At 38.1% G+C, this 25,353-nt stretch overlaps 2 protein-coding genes across 3 annotated transcripts; one reads left to right on the top strand and one right to left on the bottom strand.

The window, feature by feature from the left end:
* Nucleotides 1–147: 147 nt before the first annotated feature.
* Nucleotides 148–5,814, bottom strand: LOC308391451 (plasminogen receptor (KT)-like). Of its 2 annotated transcripts, none has more exons than XM_080874047.1 (5): nt 5,720–5,814; nt 5,311–5,407; nt 2,289–2,419; nt 2,063–2,172; nt 148–1,169 (listed from the first exon to the last, which is right to left on the bottom strand). In XM_080874047.1, the coding sequence occupies exons 2-5, from the start codon at nt 5,389–5,391 to the stop codon at nt 1,042–1,044; spliced, it is 450 nt and encodes a 149-aa protein (XP_080730173.1). In that variant the 5' UTR covers nt 5,392–5,407; nt 5,720–5,814; the 3' UTR covers nt 148–1,041. The 2 variants fall into 2 exon arrangements, with proteins under 2 accessions (XP_080730173.1, XP_080730174.1); XM_080874048.1 differs by lacking the exon at nt 5,720–5,814 and adding an exon at nt 5,499–5,692.
* A 4,068-nt stretch (nt 5,815–9,882) lies between these two features.
* LOC308391614 (coxsackievirus and adenovirus receptor homolog) lies at nt 9,883–18,283 on the top strand. The gene is made up of 10 exons (XM_080874268.1): nt 9,883–9,961; nt 10,846–10,906; nt 11,091–11,347; nt 11,709–11,805; nt 12,080–12,346; nt 13,557–13,667; nt 15,094–15,162; nt 15,311–15,364; nt 15,498–15,624; nt 16,668–18,283. Exons 2-10 carry the CDS (start codon nt 10,852–10,854, stop codon nt 17,152–17,154), a joined length of 1,524 nt encoding a protein of 507 aa, XP_080730394.1. The 5' UTR covers nt 9,883–9,961; nt 10,846–10,851; the 3' UTR covers nt 17,155–18,283.
* Nucleotides 18,284–25,353: the final 7,070 nt, after the last annotated feature.

The raw sequence follows: 25,353 nt of genomic DNA, 5'->3' as shown, positions 1-25,353 counted from the left end.
TTTGGATGCTACGTCCATCTTTTGCATACAGTCTATCATCTAAACAGAGAGGCAAGTGACCTGCAACAGTCATCAGTGTTTCAGGAGCTTTTTAAAGGCGACGTATTACACATAAGAGCCAGATAAAATGAGCTGTTATGAAGAGTGTTTAAGAGAATTTCTGCTCTGCACTGGTCTAATTGCAGCTTTGACCAAAGTCAACAATCATTGTCTTACCACTTTGTTCAATCATCATCATTACATTCATGAACCAGGCTTATAGCAGCTGGTATTCTTGTTCATCTAAATACAACAAAACCCCCCAGAGAGATAACATAAACTGATTAATATTACTATCAATTTCCCTTCAAGTCCATCATACATAATCAAAGCAAACCCTGGAAAATAACAACCTAAAGAAAACACTGATGATATAACTGCAATTGTGCAATATTTAGAGACAAGTTATCTGCTGTGGTCACACAATGCTCTCTTAACACTGTAATAAAACTTAACTCATGGATCAACATGTGGCATACACCAATCAGGCATAACATTATGACCACTAGCAAAGTGAGTAACACTGATTCAGACTATTCAACACGGAGGCCACACCTGGCATCTTGGTGCCAGATATCATGTGATGGGTCAGGGCCGCTTTGGCAGCAAAAGGGCGACCAACACAGTGTTAGTTAGGTAGTCATAATGTAATGCCCGATTGGTGTATCTGAAAGACTGAAATGAGACAGAATAAGGAGCCTTTCGTTCAATAAAGGTCAACCTGACAGAGAGAAATAGCAGAGCCTTAAAATTTTCCATGATAGAGGACGTTTGTTCTATAAATTATTACATTATTTCTCCAAGAAGGAGCTGAGGCCGCTTTTACCTTAATGCTACATAAAGTATAGTTGTGTATCGTTTAGGGAGTGGGTATGTTTTGGACAGCTAAACCTGAGGTTTCTTTGTGAGCCACTTCCCCGTCTTTGTGGTTTGTTGAAAACGAAATGTACAGTGGCTGCAGCTCCTCTCTGGAACCACGCTGTTAGACAATAACTAATTACATTATTTCTCCAAGAAGGCGCTGAGGCTGCTTTTAGCACGGCGGGCCTTCTCTATGCTCTCAAAGGTTGGAGTCCCTTGAGGTAACTGTAGACGGTCATTTTCAGTCTCCATGATATTCTCAGCTTCCCCTAAAGACATCATGAAAAACACATTTAATGGGTATAATTAGTGACTGCAATCTTTTTTAAAAATGTCATTAATGAATAACTAAACACAATATTTTTTAAACATTTAGATGCATTATTTGGTAAACAGTAAGGTCCATTTGGACAGAGACTTTTTCTTTTTTAGCATTTTGGTTCTGTTCATTACCACAATTAATTTTAAATATAACAACTTTAAATATAATTAACTCAGATCCAGTTGAACTGCCGACTGTCAGCCTTAATTCAGTGGGTTGAACAAAAAGATTGCACAAAAATGTGAGAACTAAAATGCAATCCCATCATTTCAGGACATCAAAAGTAACTGGACAAATAAAATAAAATGTATTCATTTGAATCGTGCTAATGCAAGCGCCACACCTCAAATCAACTCCAGGGCTTCTATCTGCTTAATTGATAATGACATAACAAAGGAAGTGCCCACACCTGCCCATGAAATAGCCTTTCAGTCAAATGTCCAATTACTTTTTGTCCCTTTAAAAAGCGGGGGGCACACGTTAAGGGGCCGGAACTCCAAAACCTTCATCCGATTTGAATGTGGATTTTCTCATATGAAAGCTGGGCGTCTACACATTATATAGATGCCCATCATAGCGGAAAGTGGAAATTGTTTTGGTAAACAGACACTATTCATGTATTCAAATATATATATGGACCTAACTGTATATTAGAGCCTGTGTTTTCTGGATATAGTGAGTCTGTGTTCTGCTGTTCAAAGTAAAATAATCCTCTAAAACCAAAGCAAAGAATCACTATATAATGCTTGATAAGGATTTATTTACCCGTCTGTGCACCCTCTTTTTAAATGTTAAACAGGTTTCCTTAAGATGATGATGCCTGTAAGTGTGTAGCTTTACCTCTCATACGATTAATAAGCGTTCCATAGGCGCTGTCCATCTGGTAGGCAAATATGAAACTGAGAGGTATGATGGGAGCCAGCATGCCTGGGTTCTTTCTTTTAATAGCTCTAAAGAAAAATGATGATAAATAGAAGACAATATTTAACTGCAAAGATAAAAGCACAACACAGAGATGAGTCTGTGTGTGTTTGTGTCAGATCTTTGTGAGGTGTTAGAATCTCACCCTGCAGTTAGTCCCACTGTGGCCACCGCAAAGAAACTGCCAAAGTATTTCAGAAACTCTCTGGACCAGGCGATCTGCATCGCCATCTGCCGCTCTCTCATCTGGTTCTGCATCAGAATCTGGCGCTCCATCTGGGCACATGCACGCGCGCACACAGACACACAAAAATAAATTAAGAAGAAATGATGAAATAAAATTTTCCCTGCTTGGTAAGATTTCATTTTCAGTTATAATCAATTTCAGTCAATTACTGTTGATCAGAGCTGTAATAATCATCTGATTCATCAGTTAATTGTTTTATGAGAGTACAGACAGTTTAAAGAGATCTCCATAAGCACCAAAGGCTTAGTACTTTTTAAAAAAAAGCCCCTAAAAACTTGTAGGAAGTGTACATTACGTGAACAGAGATGTGATTAGTTGGGAGCACAGACTGAACTTCTATGTATGCTTGAGAAGTTTCTTTGGAATTTTTTTTAAGTCATGAAACTAAACCCTGGAATCCACTGCTGTAAACATGCCAACTACAAACACTACGCTCTAGGGAAGGAGGAAGTGACAAACTTTTCATCTCCACAATCTGGGTGTTTCGTACTCCTGACATCGACTCTTGGCTGTACACTCTTTAGGTTCAATGGAAATTACAGGAATGACTTCTGTAATTGACAGTGTTTGTTCTTTTAAAGCCAGCATCCGCTGAAACAAACTAGTGAGTAGTCTGAGCACACTTAAGGGTGTCCCCCTTTAATGGCACATGTTGTGAATGAGTGAAGAATGCATTTATGAAAAGAAAGCATTTCCCGCTCCTCCACACCATGTGTATGAGCTGCAGGAACGGGAAATGGGGTGACACGTTCGCTGAAAGGTCAGCTTTCATGACGGCTTCATCTGGGTCACAAAAAAGGAAGTAAATGGAAGATAGAGGATGTTAAATTTGAATAAACTATCCTGAAACTCACTCCAGCATCTAAGTACATAGATGCTGCAGGGTCTCCATCTTATAAAAATGAAGCAGTTCAATATGCCCATATACACAAATACGTAACATAAGTAAAGATCACTGCACATCTTTGCTCAGCCACCAGTTTCACATTATTAGTTAGTTTGTCTCCAAAGCGCTCAACCTGAAATGGCCCTCTGATGTACTCATTCCTAATCATGTCCTTCATGGTCACTCCAAACAAAAAAATCTTAACATCTTCAACTCTGTCACCTCCAGTTTTCCAAACCACACATCATAGCATCTTAAAAACCTTTCCTTTCAGTCTGCAACTATCCATCACAAATTACCGCTGACACTCGTCTCCACCCACTGTTACTTTGGATGGTTGGATGCTATTTAAACTCATCCACTTTCACTGCCTCTGCTCCTTCAATATTCTGCCCATCTCCCTCTCATTTTTGTGCTGATGCCAAATGACTCATGAGTGTTTATAATAATGAACACTTATAACAACAATAATAATGATAATGTGTCATCTACATTAAAGACTTCAGGGTCTTTGTATAACATTCTTTACCATTTTCTGTTTCTACAGGCTGTTTGTATGGGATAGCTACGAACCCATAAGTGATAAATTAGCCCTATTAGTGTAGATGTGCAATTCAAAACTAGACAAACATATCTGCTGGTGGGAATATCAAAAGGAAAAGATTTGGTTTTGGCAAGCTCAGACAAGCAGCAGACTGTGACTCTGGGACAGGACTGGAAAAAGCAGAAATGAACCAACGCAGTCTGAGGGTGACATTTGTGAAGGGTGCAAGTATGAACACAAAGCGGGACACTAACTTGAAAACAGATGCACACAAATCATCATGATCTACACATTGGAAGAAGGAAAAGAAACAGATGTAACATGTGAGAAAGAAAAGCAGAGCAAATACATGCGGAAAATATGTGCAGCAGGTATTCCTGATGAATACAAAATATTTCATGTTAGGGTTTTTTTTTTTGTGGATTAAGGTTTTTTTTTTTTGCATGTTTGCAAACTTTGACTTTTGGGCACTCTGTATGCTCTCATGCTTTTAAAAATGATTTGTCCAAAATTGGATATGGAGTAATGTTCCTAAATGCACTAGTAAATCCACAAAGAAAGGACTCAAGGACCTGAGGCGCCTAACCAATGCTAAGATTTCAATTCTATTGAAATATTGCCAGGGGATTGAAAATAGGCATTTAAAAAAGCATCTTACAGTTACAGTAATTTGGAAAGATTTCAGAAAGCTTTGACCCTCTTTGACTCCATCTTTCCAAAGAAAGTTCCTCCTGCTTAAGACAGCAATATGAACATCTGAGCCCAGTGGCGTATTTCCACAGAAGAATTTCTTTTTGTGACTAAAAATTGAGGAAGAGTGAGGTTAAAGCTGAGTGTATGCTCACCCCAGTCCAGAAGCCATAGCATGATCTTCACCAGGGTAACAAACTTTTTTTCTACCTGTGCAAGTTTCCTCTTTAAGTAGAATCACAGTGGTACCTGCTGTGAAATCACTTTGGGCTGGTTTTTGACTTTGGTGTGTAGTAATACTTAAACACTAAAAGAAAGATGGTATGCGTGTCATCATTAGGACAGGGGTTTGTGTCAGTGTGTGGGACAAAGGAAGTAACGCACAGTGATCACACTACTCAGACAATGAGCAGTGTAGTTAATTACCTCCTCCAGAGAGTAGTGGGAAAGTAGTGGGTCTAAATGGATTTGGTTGTAGTCATAGAGATTAAAAATGTTTGCAGACCTACAGTTGCTGTGGATGTCTCCTGTACTCATGGAGCTGATACAAAAATAATGCAAATAAACAAGTGCACAATTTAAACTTAGTCCGACATCATTTCAGCATCTGCAACTAGTACAATTTCAAAGTATGAAGGTAAAACCTTTTGGTGGGAAGGTTTGGGGCAATTTTATGTGTTAAAAAATAATTAAAAATCTGCTTTTTTTTTTTTGCTTTTTCACTTTCACCATCTTTCACTAGTGAAAGATGTCACAGCAGAGGTCAGAGGTGATGTGCGAGTGGGTGCACTTTCACTCACCTGCAGCCGTGCATTCGTTAGCATGAATTCTTGTTGCTTTTTTAAATTGTCATCCATGGATTTGGACAGCAGGACACCCATGGCTGCGTTGGCGTTTCTGTGAATTAAACACGCAGTCATTCAAACGTGCTGCTCTGCTCTCATCACAACAGCAAACAAAATTCCAGAGTCGGGCTTAGAAAAGCCACCTGCTTCAAACTGGATTTGTTTCAGCATGTAGTGACCTCTTCAGGCCTTCAGTGTCTCTTCACTTCAGCTTTAGCTTTAAGCCTCAACTCATTTTAAGCTTTCCCGTTAAGTTAGCGAATAACAACACGACTACTGTCTTTAACCTAAATGAAACTGTTGTCCGTATAAACTTTTATATTTCATGACAAGTTGGCGAACTTAAAATAAAAACTTTACATACCCCAAACACTTTGAAGATTGTAAGCTAAATGCTGGGGAAAGGACTCCGGAGTGGATCGTCAAAATAAAAGCCACGCGCACTGCCTTTTTAGCGGAAGGAAATGACGTCTTACTTCCGGCTAAACTAACTGTTTGTTTTTGTTTTATTCATTCATTTATTTGCATTCGAAATATAAAGAGTAAGTTGAACGAAATGAAAATAATAAATAATAAAACATAAATAATAGAAAACAACAACAACAAAGACTGTAATACAATTAAAACACACAGGAAATAGTTTTTATAGCTTTTCATTTCAGTTTTAATTTTAGTCACATTTGTAAAACACTTATTTTAAAACAAACACAAAAGCAAGTTGACAAGATCAACCAAAACAAAACAAATCTATGATGATTTTGTCAAAGTATAGGAAGGGACAGAATGATTACTTGAAGGCTAAAGTGACTTAGATGGTGTAGTTTGGCTCCCTCTATTGGTTCTCATGGGTCACTTAAATAGTAGCGTTACACGTTGACTCGTTGAATGAATGGCTTGATTTAAGATACGTAAACTCCGGGTGGTGGAGAGTTTTTATTAAAGCAATAATAATAATAATAATAATAATACTAATACTACTACTACTAATAATAATATAGCAGCCTAGTAGTCTCTTAAAACCTTTGGATTGAATGGTAACTGGGTTAATTATACAAGGGTTTTACTTCAGATAGCTTTGTTTTAATCATTGACAGTATAGTTTTAATCTTGAATGATCATCAATGGAAGATCATTCAAGATTCAATGAAAATTATACATATATTAATGCATATGACACCAATTTGTAAGCTAAATATTTAACAGTGTGGATGGTGGATACATGACCAGCAGAGAGAGGGACTGACTTTCAAAATGAATTCCTGTCAGTTTTATTTATTCTTGTATTTGAATAACGGAGTAGCATTAATTTAGCACTAGTAGTGATATAGTTTGAGATATACTCGGAGCTGCGGTGGACTTTGATGAATTCTGAAACTTCTTCTCTCCTGAAAGTGAAACAGAAGTTAAACTGCCAGATGAAATTTCATCTAGTCACGGCTGGAGTTTTTGGACTTTGAACCACCTGAGCCATCAGGTGTGACATGATCCTACCATGAATTTGCGGGAAAAATAGCATCCCATGCTTGTTCTTCTTCAGTTTTCCCCTCTGAATTCATGAATCAAAAGCAAAATGAACTGGACTTATGTGATAGTTTCATGCTGCAGTGACTCATATCAAGCCAAGCTATCATGTACCATCAGTGAATTACAACGGCAGTGGGAACTTCTCATCTGTCACCTTCCTGGCAACTTCACATGACAAATGCTAACTTAAATAAACCGTGTAGAGATATGTCACACAGAGAAGTCACAGTGTTAAGTACATGTGTGAACGGTCGTCACTGCGGACAAAACTTCTCCATATTACATCTGTTTATTTTTCTTTTTGAATACAATAATTTACTTATTAATAATTTTAATTAATTACATTTAAAGGAAAAATAAATAAAAGATGTCATGTCAGTGTTTCAGATATCCTTGCCTCGCCAACACCGTGTCTTTGTCATAGTACCTTTTACAGACAGACAGCTATTTTACCTGTTTTCCGTAAGTGAAAAAGACTGTGAAAATAAAGCTTCTCGTCACATTAGCTGATATTCCTGATTCAGCCAAGAGGTAAGCACATGGGAAACCCAGAAATGTTTTATGGTTCGATGTTATGCAGGTTGGCACAGGATAATGTCTGGATGACACCCTGCTGTATATTCCACATGAGGGATGACTTGACATGCAGGTAAAAATTCCCTCAGATAAGGTTATTTCATTCAACTCCAGCTTTCCAGCTTTCAGCACATGACTTGTTAAGTGTTGTGTAAACATCTTGGTTTTGCGCGTGTGTTGATTTAAACGGTACTTTTTTACAAATACATTTACATGCCAAATGAAAATTCCACAGTATTGACTGCTCTGGGGTATTGAGTCAAATACATGTGGCTTAAACTCATTGGGCAAAATTCTGCTTTGTTTAAATTTACTTGTTAATATTGCACTATGGCTTTTGTGTTTATATGCAATACTTCTCATCAGAGTAGCTGTTATGTTAGGGTGGCATAGTGCTGTCATGGTTAGGACTGTCCCCTCACAGCAAGAAGGTCCTGGGTTTGGGTCCTGCGTGGACTTTGAATGTTCTCCCCATATCTCCCCGTGTGTGGGTCTACACCGGGTATTCCTGCTTCCTCTCACAGTCGGGTGGATGGATGGATAAGAAATGCTGAGGCAGCAGTACTTTCAGAGCTCATTTAACAGCTTCACAACCAAAGGTGGACTCAGCACCCACCTATAGCTCTTCTCATGGTCTTAATGCATGATCACTACACAACTTCATCAGTCAATCGGTCTGTTGGTTGACTTTGAATGATCCCCTTAAAACTAATACGTTGGCTTTGCTATATGAATTTTGCAACCCAACCTAATTTAGATCAAGTAGTTATGTATTTTATCTTATTCTTTTTCTTTCTGGATATTGTTTATTGTTGCCGTCATTAGTAATACTGAAAAAGTAAAACTTTAGTAGAGAAGCTTTGGTGGGATCCAACTTCTTCCAGGAATGTGCCTGATTTACTGCCAGCACAAGAACCAAGCTCTAACTGGAACTGAAACAATGAGCAACACCCTGGTGGAGTCAAATGTCTTCTCCAAGCCCACAAAACACATATAGACTGTAAACGTGTAGACACATAGCCACCTAGGTGAGGGGTTTTTAGGCATGTCCTGCTAGGAAGAAGACATGGGGGAGACCCAGGACACACTGGCCTGGTGGCCTAGGAGGGGATATGTCTCTGCTTAGACTTCAACTCTGATGACCCAGATCCAGAAAAGAAGATCGATAGATGGATAGATTCTGAGTTAAAAACTTAATCAAAGAGTTACAGAGACACTATTAATAACTGTAGTTTTTAAAGGTGTTACGTGATAATAAACTATACTAAACACGTTTAAGGGGAATGAGTATGGCAAACACTGAGCTGAGGTTAATAAGATCATGTCTTGCTCATTACTTACCATCAACAGCGTATTACTATGATGTAGTAGAGGGGAAAACCTTAGGTACTGGCCCTGCTGGTGTTAAGTATGGAAAGGAAGGATAAAGCATTAATAAGTTACTAATAAAGTGATACTGTGCTATTAATAAGCAATTTGTAAATGATAAATATTTAACTTAGCATACTGAAATTAAAATAGTTACAATGCAGTTTAAAAAGAACATCTATGAAGACAATGAACAAAAATTACAAAGTATTATAGTATAGTATTTAATTTTTGCTGCTTCAACCCTGAGTCAAAGTATAAAAAAAAGCCAACGACATCATTGATTGATTGATCTTAACCACAACCCATGGTAGTAGTTAATTAGTTTTCTCAAGTCTTGATAACCAGAGAAATGTAACCATTAGCCATTATAAGTGGTACATTAAATAAATAAATAAATACATTTTCTAAGAAAAAAATCCTTCTTGATTCTTTCCCCCAAGTTATAGAGTTAGGATTATGACCTTAGACCGAGAGTTCAGGTGCTGCTGCTGGAATTTTACTTATTATTTACACTAAAATATTTACACAGCCTATTTTCTTTAAGTAGAGGATATCTTTGCTAACTCTTTCATCACTAATGATGATATTGTTATGAGTTTTACCTGGATTAATATTTACAGTAAGTGGTCAAACTGGGTGATACTAAGGTAGTATAAAAAATTCCCGATAAAGGACGCCATAGTTTGGGAGTCCTGACCACATAGACAGAAACAAGTGCGTTAAAAAAAAACCCACAAAAAACTAACCAGTATTAGTTTCGGACACAAGCTACAGGACTCGAATGTTGCTCAATATGTGTTTGCTGATCATTAATGTTTGAGCCACTATATTTGGAGGAGTTTACTGTCGGGAACATTTTGATCGCTTCTTTATCGGTGTGTTACAGTAATCACAAGTCAGCTTCCGTGTGAGCAGCGGAGAGTTAATTTCGAGCCGTCTAAGCTTTCCACGAAAAAACACGCCGTAATTTCATAAAGAAGTTGAGCTGAGTACAGTAAAGGAAGGAGGCGTGGCCACTTCTCCTGCCTTAACTGTTCGAAGGGACTGACGGAGGGAGTTCAGATCACATTTAGAGCTCAAGGAAGAAGGAAATAACTAATGAGAACACAGCTGGCTGTTTTTGAATGACCTACAGGTAAGAGGACATATTATTTATTTAGGACAACTCAAAAATTTATATATATATATACACATATATATTTTTAACACTAGAGCAACACCATCAATAATAACAATATTAATAATGATAAAAATAATAATGTAAAGATATTCTATGTTCTGTATCTTTTTGCATGTACAAATGAGCCATGTACATTTTTTCTGTTTTTACACAGGCCATCTATTTTTGACGTTAACATTTATTTTTGTCTTTGGATTCTGTTTCGACTCATCTGATTTATCTGTGTATGCATACACGTACTCTAAAACTCCCTTACTATCACGTATCAGATAAGACTATGGTTAACCAAACAGATGACAGATCTTAACAATCAGAGTTCTGCAGAACTGTAGTTGTCTTTCCACTTGGGGAGGAAATCCCGGAGAAAATGTCTATTTATATCCTACTTACTCACCTATCAAAGTTGCTTACTGTGTAAGCAAACAAAGATGCTCTTGTACACATTTGCAGTTGCTGTTAAGTTATATTTTTTCCATAGAAGCCTGGTACAGCTACACTTCCAGATATAATGGTGTGGTGGAAAGATGTTTTATGTAGAGAGGTGGGCTGTTATGTGAGGATGGTGCGGTTGAAGTGTGCTGGCATGGCTTCAGTGTCAAAACAAAAACTTCCCTGTGTTATTTTTTCCTGTTATAAAAGATAAAGAAGAGGGAAGTACTTCTTTGGAGCTGAGTCATGCTAGATTGGGATTACCATGTGATATAGTGTCACACAGCTTTTTGCCAAATTAAGAGGCAAACAAGGTCACACTGCACATCTGGTTTTCTTCGGTAAAGTGACTCATGTTTCATCACTAAAGAATCTCAGCATCTGGTAATAATCCCTTTTTTCATCCTCAGATCTCAATGGACTGGGCCCTTATTATAGTTTTACAAGTGTTATTTCAGCCCTCTCTCTCAGGTGGGTGGTAAATACATTTTTTGGATATGTAGAAGCAAAGTCAGAACAATAACTACATATTTGACACGTGAGGCACTTACAGCTGCAGAGTGAGATTATGTAAAAAGTATAAGATGCTTGTAAACATTTTAAGACTGGAGTGTTTACCTTCATCTTGGCATTATTTTGTGTCATTTCCGTGCAGTCTTATTCACTGTTGAGGCAGAGCAAAGCATGTATACGTCAGAGTTTGGAGAAAGTGTCGTGATGGGCTGCAAGTTCAACCCTAAACCCTCCTATCCTCATCCTGACCTGAACGTGACCTGGCACTGGATCAACTCTGACTCCGTTCAGGACGTGATCCGGCTGGATAATGGCGTGCCGCGCTCGGAATCTCCAAAGTATCGGGGACGAGTGCAGCTTCTGACCGAGGAGCTGGCGGAAGGCTGGGCTAAGCTGAAGGTAATTCCTGGCACTGAGCTACTCAGACTTACATAACACATGTTGGACGGCTTACCACTTAATTCCTACTAACTTTACTCCGAGCATTAAGCTTGTTTAAACTTGCCAGCTCTTCTTCATCTTTTTAAAAATTACTCTCAACAGGTTTAAATTCCCTAGAAAGTGCCACAGGATAACTTTACTGGAACTTTACAGGGGTGTATACTCATAAAATGACTAAGTCTGTTTAATTTTTTATATTATAGTACAGAATAAAACCCTAATAAGAGAGGCAGAGGGAGGGATAGAGCTGAAAAGTTTTCCATTTTGGTTTCTTTAAGAGGGCATAACAGAGGACTCTTGTTCTTTTGTCACTTTACAGATGTCCAGTCTTAGAATCAGTGACGCCGGGAAGTACCAGTGTGTGGTTCATTCAGCGGATGGAGCCGACTATAAAACTATAGCCTTGTCTGTTGAAGGTGAGAAGTACATGTGTTGCAGTGTAGGCCTGTTACTTTTCTTTTCTGAAGATTTCACAAGCATTGTTCTGGGAATGGTCTCGTAACTGCCAAAGCGCATGGTCATTTCTGGCCAGTTAAAGTTTCACTCAAACTGAAAATGAAATAAAGACCACTATTAGTCAATTTTGTAAAAAAAAAAAAAGAGAAAAGAAAAAAGAAAACAATCTTTGACAAACTCAGCACATGCTGTTATCAATCTTGCGTTACAATAGAACGTCATTTTCTTCCCTAGCATCTTATAAATCAGTGACCAAACACATTGAGAGGGCAGCAACAGGTGATGAGGTCCTGATAACCTGCCAGTCTGAGGGATACCCTAAGTCAACGGTTGAATGGCAGAATGGAAACCTGAAGACACTCAATCCCAACACCACTGCTGAATCAACACCAGACCAGATTTTTAGAATCACCAGCCAGATAAAAGTCAGCTCATCAGAAAAAAACAACTACACCTGTAAATTTACAAAAGACGGCAGCTCTGCAACAATTTATATTCCAGGTAAGCGTTCGTTTCCAGTCTTGAAATGGTACATGGTATTTACATGTCCTCCTGCGTGTGCATGAGAGTTAGATGCAGCTTATAGCTGTGCCTTTGAGATCAAAAGGAGGGCTTCCTTTCAGGAAGGCGTTGCAGAAGTGGATTTCTTCCAAAACAATACTCACAATATTTAACAGGAAGGGGGATGTAACATAATCCCAGCTTTTCCAGGTGGGAATCATCCAGCTGTACTGTGTGCCTCCTTTAAAAAAAAAGGAGAGAAAAGGCTCCAACATTACATACTGTGCCTGTTTAACTGATCAGAAAGTGAAATAGATTTTTTTTAAACAGTCCCCAAAAGAGCAGACGACACTAAAGTTTAAGTGAAGCTCTAAATGTTCAAAGCTACCACAGGAAATATGTTCTCATAACCTGTGTTCCTGTCATCACCAACTTCCTGTTATGATTAGAATTTTGATTTGTACATGTTGGCTTTTATCCCCACCCTACATCAAACTGCAGAGACTTAGATATGTAGATATGATTCCCCCACTTTTTCCACCGCTTTCCTGGAATTCAAAGACCCTCCCATGTGTTTCTGTGAAGCCGGTGGGTGGTGTGTGTCTGGTGTGTGGATGTAGGTGCGTAGCAAATCTTCAAATGTGAGACTTTTCCGTGTCTGCATGTAGGGTGCTCATTGTTTTCACACCAATATGGAAAAAATATATATTTAATCATAACACGTATCGAAACCGTTTCACTTTTAATTTGCTTTGCGTGTGTCATATTTATTTCTTTGATGAAAAACTAGCCACATTTTCCCATGCGGTATTTCCCACAGGAAGCTTTATTGTAAGTCATATTGTAATGATAAACACAAAAGGGTTTAATGATGATCCTGTTGAGGGAAATGAGAAATATATTTTAATTCATTTCTTATACATATAAAATGTTCAATGCTAGAGTAAGAGAAATGTATTTTTAATACAAGAACAAATAAATAAATACATAAAATATGTGAAAGAAGACATTTTTATGTGATCATATCTGCCATTGCACCAGCATAACGAGGCACTATAGCTGCCATAAGGTTTTGTCCTTGACCAGCAAAGGGGAAGTTTGTGGTTATATGCCTTTGGTATGTTTGGTTATTTCCAGAGCGGCTAAAATTGCTAAAGCATAGATATTACCATGAAATACTAATCCCACAATGTTTTGACTCTTTTCACAGATGAAATACCACTTAGTCCTGCAAAAAGTGATGCTGTCATCATTATACTGTGCATAGCAGTGATAGTGGCATTCGTCTCTGTCGGAGTGGTCACCTATCGACGACGAAAAGGTAACCAATCAGTCCCTCAGTTCAGCACAGACAGGAATGCTTACATATCCTGTGTCATGCTGCAGACAGAAATGTTGGTTTCAAACAAAATGATGGGTAACAATTTAGTGAGGTGTTAAAATACCACAGATAGCAGCAGTTATCTTGAATAATGGGCTTAGATAAAAACAGTTATCTCAAACAATGGATACTTTGCAAGATATTTAAGAAACAAATTCAAAATGAAAGCCAGTCATCTTGCAAAACCTGTAATACAACATGTAGGTGATCTTAATGCAAACCTGCATTTCCCTTTGCCACAAAAACAGACAAAGTATTTAACACCTCGCTGCAAATGCTCGCTCTGGTTTCATTTTAAACATTCAGTAAAACTGCATAAAATGTGCAACGACAGAGCTGACATCGGCTAAATGATTTTAACTTTAATGCCCAAGAAAAACCAAAACTTTGTTGTTGGTCTTGTGCCAAACAGCTCACAGACAATCTGAATTCATTACTCAGCACTGCAAAACGTATCTTTCCTGTGTCAAAGGCTGCGCAGCTCTGACTGGGAAAAAAAGAAAAGAAAACAACACATGCATACTCCCGGGAACACTGGTGACACTGTAGGTCATGTAAAAGAGGAAGCATCTGTGAACGTTTCAGGAGGTTCTTGTCCGATTTGTTCTATAATGCTTGTGATTTGAACAAAACTTTGCTGGAAATTCTTTAGCATGTGACCTGCAGTGTTTTTTTTTTTCTTTTTCGTGTGACCATGACTTAGCTTTTTACATTCTACTGCGTTTCGCAACTATCAGACCAGACCGGCTAGATTGTGGGAAACACCCAGTGTGGTTTTGGTTTATCTACAAGGGGAATTCAAAGCTAATTGTAAACGCATGGGTGATTTTTTCAGCACGAGTTTATATTATTGTTCACACACCTCACTCAAGTTCACTGGAAAACTTATTAAACATATTTTCACATATGAATGTGTAAAAATGACGTTTTACTTACAGATAGATCAGGAAACTGTCACACAGTTATCAGGAAGGCATGGATCTTTATTGTGGTGCTTTCAAGAGCATATGATAATATTGGACATTTTGAGGAATAATTGAAACTTCAAAGCCAAAATATTAGAATCAGAATCACAGAGACTTTATTAATCCCAGAGGGAAATTGAGTGATCATATCTGCCATTGCACCAAGCACTGATTTAAAATAAAGTGTAGAAACAGACATATCGATACAAAAATATAGAGAAATACAGAGATATAGGTATAAATATACGTACCTATTTTAGCAAATATAAGATCAATTAAAGAATGTATAATTCAAAACAAACCAAACCCAACAACCTCCATACATTCAGTGTATCAGTGCTTAAAGACTACATCACCTGCTGTACCAGTACGTTGCATTAAAGTGCACTTTTTTGTTACAGGGTCCCACAATCACAGCACTCACAGCACCAGGAACCTCCTGGAAAGACCTGCTCCTACCGCTGCTTCCCGTGAGTTCAGTGGTTATGTTTTTATTGCTGTTTTGCTGTTGAATTTCTACACTGGTTATAAATAAAACTGAGTTCTTCAGTGTTTTTCTTTTTATCTTACTGTCCTCCGTGTTGTCATATTTCTAACAATGCTGTTCCGTCCTGTCAGGTCTGAGAAGTTATGACGACAACTATGAGAACGAGATAGCTCCTTGTAATGAAGGTAGGTAGCTTATCAAGTTGAGAAATATAGTTTACAGGATTTATGTGCCACTGAAAGATTATCTGAAAAGAAAGACCTGCAGGATATTTCACATCTTCAGCAAATGACTGACTGGACTTCTTTTTGTCTCCAGGCGACGTTGAGGAAAATCTGGGGTTGAATGTGAAAACGCATTACTCAGAAAGCTTTCTCAGTGCAGAGCGAAGGAATCAATGCACCACTTTCAGTGCGGAGGAGCTGCCTTGCAGACTGCAAAACAAGTGAGTCATAAATACATGCGTCCAAAATGATTGGGAAATAGACGACTATGCATTTATCCGATATCATTTCCCGTACATGCAGCCTTAAAAAAAAATTGTTCTTCTTTCCAGAAAATCGCATACAATGAATCCTCTTTTCGTTTACTTGCAACCACCCAGCATTGTGCAGAGCTGTGTGTGGCGTGCTACATGAAGTCATCTCAATTAGTGTTCTATTAGGTAGTGGTCCTTGTTAGCAGTAACACCATCCTCTATGAATCTACAGTAATGGATAGCACATTTAAAAAATAATGAGGTTATTGTATTTTTAGGGGTTATTAATCAGAATCAGAATACTTTATTGATCCCTGGGGGAAATTATTTTTTGTTACAGTGCTCCATTATAAACCAACATTAAGACAAGACAGACAATACACTAACTAAGAATAGTACAATATATACGTATATATACATACATAAGTCACTCATAAAGACAAGTTTATGGTCACAATTAATTTACTGTGTGGACTTCAACTAAATTTGTGTTGTATATTCAGCCACAGCCTTCGATTACTTACAGATTTAACTTAATGAAATGCTGGGTTTAAACACAGTTCCTGTGACAGCTAAAAACTTTTTATAATACACAAAAGGGAATGACCATGGCATGGCAAGGCTTTTGTTTTCTTTTTTTTGTTCCTACATTTGTGTTTGCGAACAGTACTTCTGCCTATTTAATGCTAATTTATGATAGTTGACTGACATTGTCATGGCTATCGGTTTATCCAAGGCAGCAGTTGCGAAATCAGTGAGCGAGCTTGTGAAGCTCAGCTCAAGAACATTTTTTGAATGCACTGATAGCTACAGTACATGACGATGTATCGCAGTAAAGTTTTTAAATGCAAACGTTGTTATGCAGAAGTCACTGTGAGGTAAAGTAAAAGTAATCTGTAATAAGCCCAGGATCTCGAAAAAGAACTTAAACCTCACAGCCACACCATGCTCTAAATTTGTTTGGGGTTTTGTTGACTTCACAATCTCGACTTTGCTTTTTTTATTTTCAGTGAAGGCCACCCTGTGAATCTTCCTGCTTTACTCCCGGGTCCTGGTGAGACATTTTTCCTTGAGGGACTTCCCGGAAGCGGGAAAACAACTGTAGCCCACATCCTGATCTCATCCTGGACTGAATGGCCCACAGATTCCCTTTCCAACTTCCTCGACCTCAGCGCACTTCATCTTCTCTTATATGTTGACTGCAGCTCCGTGAAAGACGACTTGTTTCAGGAGATAACAACTCAGCTTTCACTCACCAAAAATATATCAACAGAAAAGTTGAGAACTCTTTTAATCACATCTGGCAAGGCTCTGCTTTTGTTGGACAGCTACAAAGAAGGAAACCAATATTTCGACGACTCATTAAGGAAGTTTCTAAGTGAACGAACAGGTTGCAGGGTGCTGGTCACGGCCAGCCCAGGACACTGCCCCGTGCTCAGGCAAACGGTTGGGAATGAAGGAGTTCGAAAGCTTCAAGTACAACCTGCAAAGTACTGAGTTTAAAAATAATATTGTGACCAAAAAAAAAAACACTGTACATGAGTTAGATTTTTAACAAATGAGGCAAGAGTTTTGTGTGTGTGTGTGTGTGTGTGTGTGTGTGTGTGTGTGTGTGTGTGTGTGTGTGTGTGTGAGAGAGAGAGAGAGAGAGATAGGCATTTAGATTTTTTATAAGCCCAGATATGCTGCAGAATGTATGTACTGCATGATGATGTGTATTCAAAGTGATGCTTGGGAAGTTATAGACGTGCAACAAATTATAATTTTGTATTCTTTGTTGTCTTGTTTGTCACTTTCATTACTGTGCAATATGTTTTTTCAAAATTCTTTTAGAGAAAGTACATCATTGTTACTGGAAAAGCTGCATAGTGAAAGCAGTGATAAGAAACTGGTGTTTGCAGAATCTATGAACGCGGCAATTAAAATCTCCTTTTTCAATACATGTAACAGTTCAGATACAGCAGTGGTTTCTGTTTTAGCTCAGTGTGTGTGCATGAAAAAGAGAAAGGTCATAGTTAAGGCATCAGCTAGACTGCAATCAAAGCAGCAACAGCTTCTCTCTGGTGTCAAGAGTAAGAGGAAGTGACACTTTGAGTGTTCCTGACAAGAGATCATTTATGCCAGTAACATTTAATTTAAAAAAAAGAAAGGGTCTTTTTTTAAATTCTTTTTTTAAAATTTTTGTAGGTTCTTCATTTTGTGGAAAAGCTAGCATGTTTACAAAATTTCAAATGGCATCGAGCCAGTAACTTCTCTCAGCCCTGATCTGTTGCACTGGTCGACATCATCTTTTACTAAACTCGATTGTGCGCTTTTTCGCTACGGCTGGTGACTTTACATGATCTCAAAAAGTCCTGAGTCAGCAGTAAACAGCATGTTGTTGTTTCGTTTATCAAATGCACAAAAAGCGATGAACGTTTGTGTGGTAAATAGAGAAGTGAAAGAAAACATGCTTTAAATAAGAGAATGATATCCAAATAATGTGGCTTACTGTAGTTTACAGTCACACACGTGATGTGCGATTAACACTGCAACAAAACAGACGGGGAAATATTCCACCAAAGTAGTTTGTTGTCTTTAAGCTAATACACAACTAAAATGTGATTTTAAAAAAGGAAACTCAGCAGAGATGGGTTTGTAGAAAGCTAAAACAAGACCAAATCCCTAAAGACTCATCACATAATTTTACATGTAGGGAAGAAGGGCCTGAATCAGGGAAGCATCCAAGCAATTTGTCATTTAGCAGCCATAGTAGTTAAACCCAGTAAAAAAAAGAAATTTAAATTGTTGTCACAAAAAGACCTCATATGTTTGCTTTATTTCCCCATTTGGCAGTTGATTGGCTCGGTTTCCTGACAGATTTTTTTGAGAGTCCAGGATGTACAAGAAGTGTCTAAAAGATCATTACAAGTGGGATAGAAGAAGGAGAACCATCTCAACAGCACTTTATTACTTGTTGTTTTTTTTCTAAGCCAAGATGGCTAATAGCACTCCAATGCTAAGGCACGGTGGAGGCTGCATCATGTTATGGGGCCGTTTCTCAGTAGAAGGAACTGTTGTAATGGTCAGAAATGAGAAAGAGCGCATGCAACCTAGTCAGCCATCTACTTCTCTTTCAGCACAAGACCTTTACCCCAGACAGCATCTGTTTAAAAAAAAGACTTACCCAACTCCAGGCTTTGCCCTTGTGCGCTTTGACTTCAATTCTTCACCATTTTTTAAAAATACAAACTTCTGTCAGATCTGTGTGGAAAATCACACACAACTCTGGGAATACCCGGCTGTCTAACTCCTGGAGTTTATAAAAAAATTCTTCTATATAACTCCCTCTTTATATCCAGTAGAATTGATTAACTGATTATTTTTGAAACAATCTGTGACTTCATGGTTTTTACTGGTCAGAATATCATCCCCTCTTTAGATGATATGCTTTTATGACAATACAACCACTGCTAAAGATGAAAAAGTGTTTTTATGTGTGTGTGTTTTTGCATATTCTTAACGCAAACAAACTTTTTCTTTGAGAAAATGTCTCCTTTTTCATTAAGCTCACCTCACATCTCTATCATTTTTCAAACTAAGCAGTTCCACAGTAGTTTACAGTTGATTTCTAAAGCCAATTAATTTGTATACAAATTTGTTTGTGAAAAAAAAAACAACTTTTTTTATACATTAAAATGGAAGATTATTGGATGTTTTTGAAATTTTAAAAGAAAAGGCTTAAATTAGATCAGCAAATAAGGGGGAACCAAAAAGCAACAATCCTGGAAACCTTTGCCGATGACCTGTAAAAAAATATCGATGTGGACTAATTTATTTCAATAATGCAAACCAACAAGAGCACTGTAAATTAGATGATCACAGTCCTCATTAGGCAAACATAACAAGCATAAAACAGTATTTTTTTTTTTTTTAATTTTATGCATGTGTTTCACTTTCACAGACAGCTCAAGTAAAGGCAGATAACAGATAATCTATACACTGTGATGTAAGGGCAAACCTTCTGTAAGAAGCTGAGGTGGGGCTGGGTGGGATCTTAGAGGCTGCTGTTCCCTGGAAAAATCTGGCACACAATCTGGAGCGCAGGCATTATCCAAGAAAACCTGCTTTAATGCAAAACCAGGGTGCAGTGTAAACTGGAAACTGGTACGTCATCAAAACACAGATCATTACTTCCAATCAGACCCTAAGAAATCCTTAAGTTGGTGAAGTCATGACTACTATGCCATGGTATCATCCTCATCATTTTCCCCCCACATGTGAGGCTGCAGATATTTAAGTCAAAGGGAAGAATCTGACTCAGAGTCATCTGAGAACAACAATTTCTGCAAAATCTGAACAGCTGAATAAGTCTAAATCTTACAATTTGCTGGTCTGCTAACTCAGCTCTGTCTCAGTCACGATACAATCTTGAAAAACATTCAAGCATGAATAAAGGGGAGGAAAAATAAAAGCCAAATGTATTTAAGAATACATTTGTAATGTTTGCAGAGCTCTGTGTGCAAACTCAGCAGTTTGCACACAGAGCTCTGCAAACGTTTTGGTTCTTCTTCCAGCTTTCATTATTGACTGATCTCTGTGTAAAACTGAGACTAAAACCGGACGCACCCTGACACACTCAACACGCTCAATGTAAAGAGCAACTTGGCAGCCTGCATGTGTCGTACTGGGTACGTTTATGATTCACTTAAATATTTTCCTCCCAAAATTTAGTGATGTGAAAGGGAAAACACGACATACGCAATAAATCTGTTTACGTGCCTTTCAGTCACAAACTTGTTCATGAACTTCTTCGGCAAAGCCAGACAGCAGACAGTAAGGTGGTTTTGTGGGCTGCAGATAGGAAAACGCAACATCCAGAACGCAGGAGGGAGAGAACTCGAATAAAACTCTCGCTTTAATTGGCGATTAAATAAATTCAAAAACACAAAGTCCAAAAACCTCCGATATAATCAAACACTACGAGTCAGACAAGGTAATTCTGTACAACAGAAATGGACCCAAAGCAGATGACATGTCGAAGAAGAAAGGGAGGACTGTTTTATTTATAGCCTATACTTACAACTCGATGGGAACAAGAAACAATCCGACAATCAGAAGGTCAGAAATGAAACAAGGCACCAGTGAAAACTTTTATAAAACAAAACAGGAAGCAATCCAAAATATATCGACTAAACACACAGACAACAGAAAGGAAACAAACTAATCGAGTGGGAAGGTAAGTAAGTAAGTAAAATTTATTTATATAGCACATTTCACACTGGAACTCTTTCCCATGTTGCTTGTCTGTGTTTATTGTGCTATGGTGTGTTGATATCTGTGCATTCCTGTATTATCCTTTTGTGTTACACATTTCAAAGTTTTTTTTCCCCCTAGCCTAACCTGTCTCCCCAATGTGATGTTTGTGTATTGTATGTACGGTCGGCAAGGTCTGTCATCTCGGTTGTGGGCAAAAGACCTGCAACTGACAAATAAAGGCTATCTCTCTCTCTCTCTCTCACACATATAAAAATCACAAAGTGCTTCACAATAAAATCAGAAATACAAATAAAATAATATAAAACAGTGAAAAAATTAATTAAAAGCTTGTTTGTTTATAAATGTCTTCAGCTGCTTTTTAAAGGAGTCAATGGAGTCTAGACAGTGTAAAGACAACAGCAGGGAGTTCCACAGCCTCTGTGCCAGTGCCTGAAAAGTCCGACCCCCACGTGTTTTAAACCTAGTACGCAGGACCACCAGTAACCTCTGACCCGACGACCTAAGTGCTCGGGATGAAGCATGAGGTTTCAGCAGGTCAGAGACATACTGGGGAGCTTCACCGTGCAGAGCTCTAAAAGTTACAACTAAAATCTTAAAATGAACCCTAAAATTTACAGGCAACCAATGAAGAGAAGCCAAAACTGGAGTAATGTGTGACCTCTTGTTTGTGCCAGTTAAAAGTCTTGCTGCGGCATCCTGTACAGACTGAAGGCGATCCAGAGCTGATTTGTTAAGACAAGTAAAAAGACCGTTACAATAATCCAAACGAGAAGAGATAAAAGCATGAATAATCATCTCAAGTTTTGCCTTTGACACCAGTAGTCTGAGTTTAGAAATGTTTCTTAGATGATAAAAAACAGTTCAAGTTGTTTAGAGTGTTTCTCAAGAGACATTGAACTATCAAATATAACACCTACGTTTCTGAGACTCGACTGAAATGAAGGGTCTAAAAAACTGATATGCTGCTTAATTTCTGAGAGCATGTGATCAGGTGCAATAATCAAGGTCTCTGTTTTATCTGCATTTAACTGGAGGAAATTGTCATTTAACCATTGTTTGATTTCTGACAGACAATTATTTAAACACGACAATTTATAAAACAGAAGTTTTGAAAGAACAGTATAATATAATATAATAAGAAATAAAGTCAAAACAGAAAGCGAAATGTTATACAAGACTGAGTCTCAAATGATAAAGCCAAAAGCAGGAAGTTATAATGACCAAAAAAAACAACAACACAGCACTAAAGAAACAGAAACCAACCTTACCATAAACCACAAAAATAACAAATCCCAGGGACCATCACAGACAGGAGGCTTTTTCTTTAAAGCCAAAAGAGGGTTTTACCCTGGCAGTGAGCAACAGAAAATCTGCCCTGAAAGGAGAAATATCAGTCCCTCGTAACCACGAACACAAATCCAAATAAATGCCACATTTACTTGAGATCAGAGAAATAGATAAGAAAGGCAATAAATATGACTAGACTGAACAGCAAAGCCACCCACGATTATTACACATTATCAGATTTTATTGCCTTGTTCTGATCAGCAGCTGCCTGTAAATGATCTAAAACAACTTCCCCCAAACTCTAAATTGCTAAAGCAGAATCTGCTTATTCGGGGTTTTTTGGTAAGCCTCGGATTTTCTGCTCTTCGCAGCAAATTCAAAAATGGATCATTTTTTAGTTTAATCATTGCGCCTTTACTTTGTTCACTGGAACTGCTGGAAATTTCATTACATTTGTCTCTGACAGGGCTTCATCATTTGGGATTGAGTGAAGAGGAGGGAAAAACACTTACTGCCATGAAAGAGTCAGGAGCTGAAATAACCTTTTTTTTCTGAATCATTACATTTTAGTGTACACACACACACACACACACACACACACACACACACACATCAAAAAAAATCCATCAATCCTCATTCTTCTACATTAGACACATAACAGACCGCATAATCGAAGCAGTTTGACCACATTTTCAGAAACATCAGGACTCAGCTTCATTTAGTCAAAAATGCCTCTTCCATAGCTTCCACATTTTAGTATCTTCTTATTCTTAGGAAAACCCAAATTTACGGGAAGCACCAAATGTGTTGCGATATTTTGGAGATGGTTACAGACAGAAGAGAAGTGGTTAATGATGCAAGAGGGGCTTCTTCTTTGTGTTAACATAATTTCACCACCCTCAGCTCTCGCCAGAAAACCATTTGCCAAAGAAACAAAAACTGAGCTCATACGTGCTCTCTCTCAGCTACAAGCCTGCGCCTACATCAGAAGCCTCATGTATTTCATGGCTTTAAGTCTGGGTGACGTCTGGGTTTATAAAGCTAAACGGTGAGTGTAAACCAAAGCTAAGTACTTACTGGGAATTTACTTTTCAGAGATTTCTGTTCATTTAATCGGTGTTTACAAGCATGTTGGTCCAGCCATTAAAGCCTACTTACTGTGGGATCCATCGTTGCCTGCTGTGGTTATAAAAAGTCATTAAAATGTTTGTAAAAAATGTAAAAAAAAAAAAAAAGAAAAGAAAAAAGAAACCAAGATAAATCATTTCAGAACTTTTTCCACATTCAATGTGTCCTATAAGCTATACAGTCCTGTTATAAAACAAACCAACATCTCTTAGTTTACTTTCCAGTAGGAGTTTCCAGACGTTAACTTAGTTGCAGCAAAATCCATCATCTGCGTAAGCATCAAAGAGATCAGTTGGAACACAAAAGAATTTCCAAGACATGAGATGGGTCACGGAAAACAAAGACGACGGTCATCAGTAAGTGAAGAAAACAGGGACAATATGGCACATTACATAAAAACTGGAAAGCCCCTCCAAAACTGGTGAAAAGAAAAGAAGAAAGCTGGTGAGGGAGGCTTCCAAGAGGCCTGCAGCAACATTAGAGAAGTAGCAGGGTCATGTACTATATGTGACAACAAGCTCCATATTCTGTATATACATTAGCTTGGGGGAGTTGGGTTGCAAGATGGAAGCTTTTTCTTATAGAGGAAAAACATCCATTTAGGCTCAATTTTGCAGCAAGTCACTAAAAAGCGTGTGATCTGATGAGCCCAAACATCTGCTGAACAAGGTAGTGACTATTCTTCTTTAGCTAGAACAGAGGCATCTGCTAGAAAGCTGAAATAGAAGATAAATTTCACCTTTCAGCACACCACCACTACACATGCACCCACGGAAAAACAAAAATGGCTGAACCAGAAGATGATTAAAGCTTTGGAGTGGACCGGTGAGAGCCCAGACCCGAACCCAGCAGAACATCTGTGTGGGGTCCTGGAGAGAGCTGTGGACAGGAGATGCCCTCACAATCCGAAGCACTTCCACAAGGAAGACAGTGCAAATATTACAAAGTTAAGATGTGCCACGATGAAAGAAACTTTCCCTAAAACAAGTGAATGCTGTGTTAAAACCAAAAATGTGTTTCCACAAAGAATTAGTTTAACCTCCTAGGACCTGATGTCCACATATGTGGACATCACATTTTGGATTGTCTCAACCAAAATACTAAATTTTGCTCTACAAGGGCCTGATATCCACTTACAAGGACATTATGCTCCCACTGTTTTATCAAAATTTAAAACAAATGTCCTCATATGTGGATCTCACTTTTGTCAAAAACAAAAATCTGGTAATTCTTTGTTTTTACATTCATCAGGTCCCAATCAGAACAAATACCAAAGAGAAATTAAAAATGCATGCCGTGAAAGAGTTCAGGTCTTAGGAGGTTAAGGGTGTCCGTATTTATTTACCAACCAGGTAAAGGATTTCAGTTTTCAGCTGTATTAAGTTACAGGTCACGATAAAGGTGGAAAAAGTTCTGAACTTACTGATCTTGGTCTCACTTTTTATGCACACACACAAAAACAGACACTTTCTTTAGCCACTGTACACGAGGGTCCCACTAGATGGTGCAATTGCACTTCTCATGCAGGCTCACAGTGAGAGCTGTGGACTTGGTCTGCTACTCAATCCATGAAATTTGATTTACTTGTGTGGCTAATCTGGATTTCAAAAAAAGAAAACATGAACAAAAGCAAGCAATATTTGCTGTGATTCTCTCATTGGGAAGGATTTTATAGCTTCCTTTCTTCTGTCTTATCTTCAAAGTGATTTATCCCCTAAGAAACCCTGATGTCTGCCAAAAACCTGCCTAAACTGAATCAGTTAAAGTCACTGATCAAACTGTTGTCACTGTAAATGTAATGGTCCTGTACTGAACTTCATTTAACAAGGAAAAGAGTACATAAAATATCAAAACAGTGGCCAAAAGAGCGCATAAATATTACAGTACAACTATTAGACATCTGGTTTTATGCCTTTTTGTTCTAATTGAAAAAAACTTTCTTTGAAATCAACGTAAATCTATTGATAAGCGATCAATCACTCGCCAGTAACAGTAAAGATCCACTTTGTCCAGTTGTCCCAG

Source organism: Rhamphochromis sp. 'chilingali' (genome assembly GCF_963969265.1).
Source record: "Rhamphochromis sp. 'chilingali' genome assembly, chromosome: 2".
In the NCBI taxonomy this organism is placed as follows: Eukaryota; Metazoa; Chordata; class Actinopteri; order Cichliformes; family Cichlidae; genus Rhamphochromis; species Rhamphochromis sp. 'chilingali'.
Note: the sequence above shows the minus strand (reverse complement) of the source record. Positions and strands in the feature narration are given on the sequence as shown.

Bases quoted from the DNA above. Each gene is read 5' to 3' on its own strand.
- LOC308391614 (XM_080874268.1), top strand. From the start codon at position 10,852: ATGGACTGGGCCCTTATTATAGTTTTACAAGTGTTATTTCAGCCCTCT. The intron at 10,907-11,090 runs GTGGGTGGTAAA...ATTTCCGTGCAG, and splicing joins ATTTCAGCCCTCTCTCTCAG to TCTTATTCACTGTTGAGGCA. The intron at 15,625-16,667 runs GTGAGTCATAAA...TTTTATTTTCAG, and splicing joins CCTTGCAGACTGCAAAACAA to TGAAGGCCACCCTGTGAATC.
- LOC308391451 (XM_080874047.1), bottom strand. From the start codon at position 5,391: ATGGGTGTCCTGCTGTCCAAATCCATGGATGACAATTTAAAAAAGCAA. The intron at 2,420-5,310 runs GTGAGTGAAAGT...GCATGTGCCCAG, and splicing joins TAACGAATGCACGGCTGCAG to ATGGAGCGCCAGATTCTGAT. The intron at 1,170-2,062 runs GTAAAGCTACAC...TGATGTCTTTAG, and splicing joins GCTTATTAATCGTATGAGAG to GGGAAGCTGAGAATATCATG.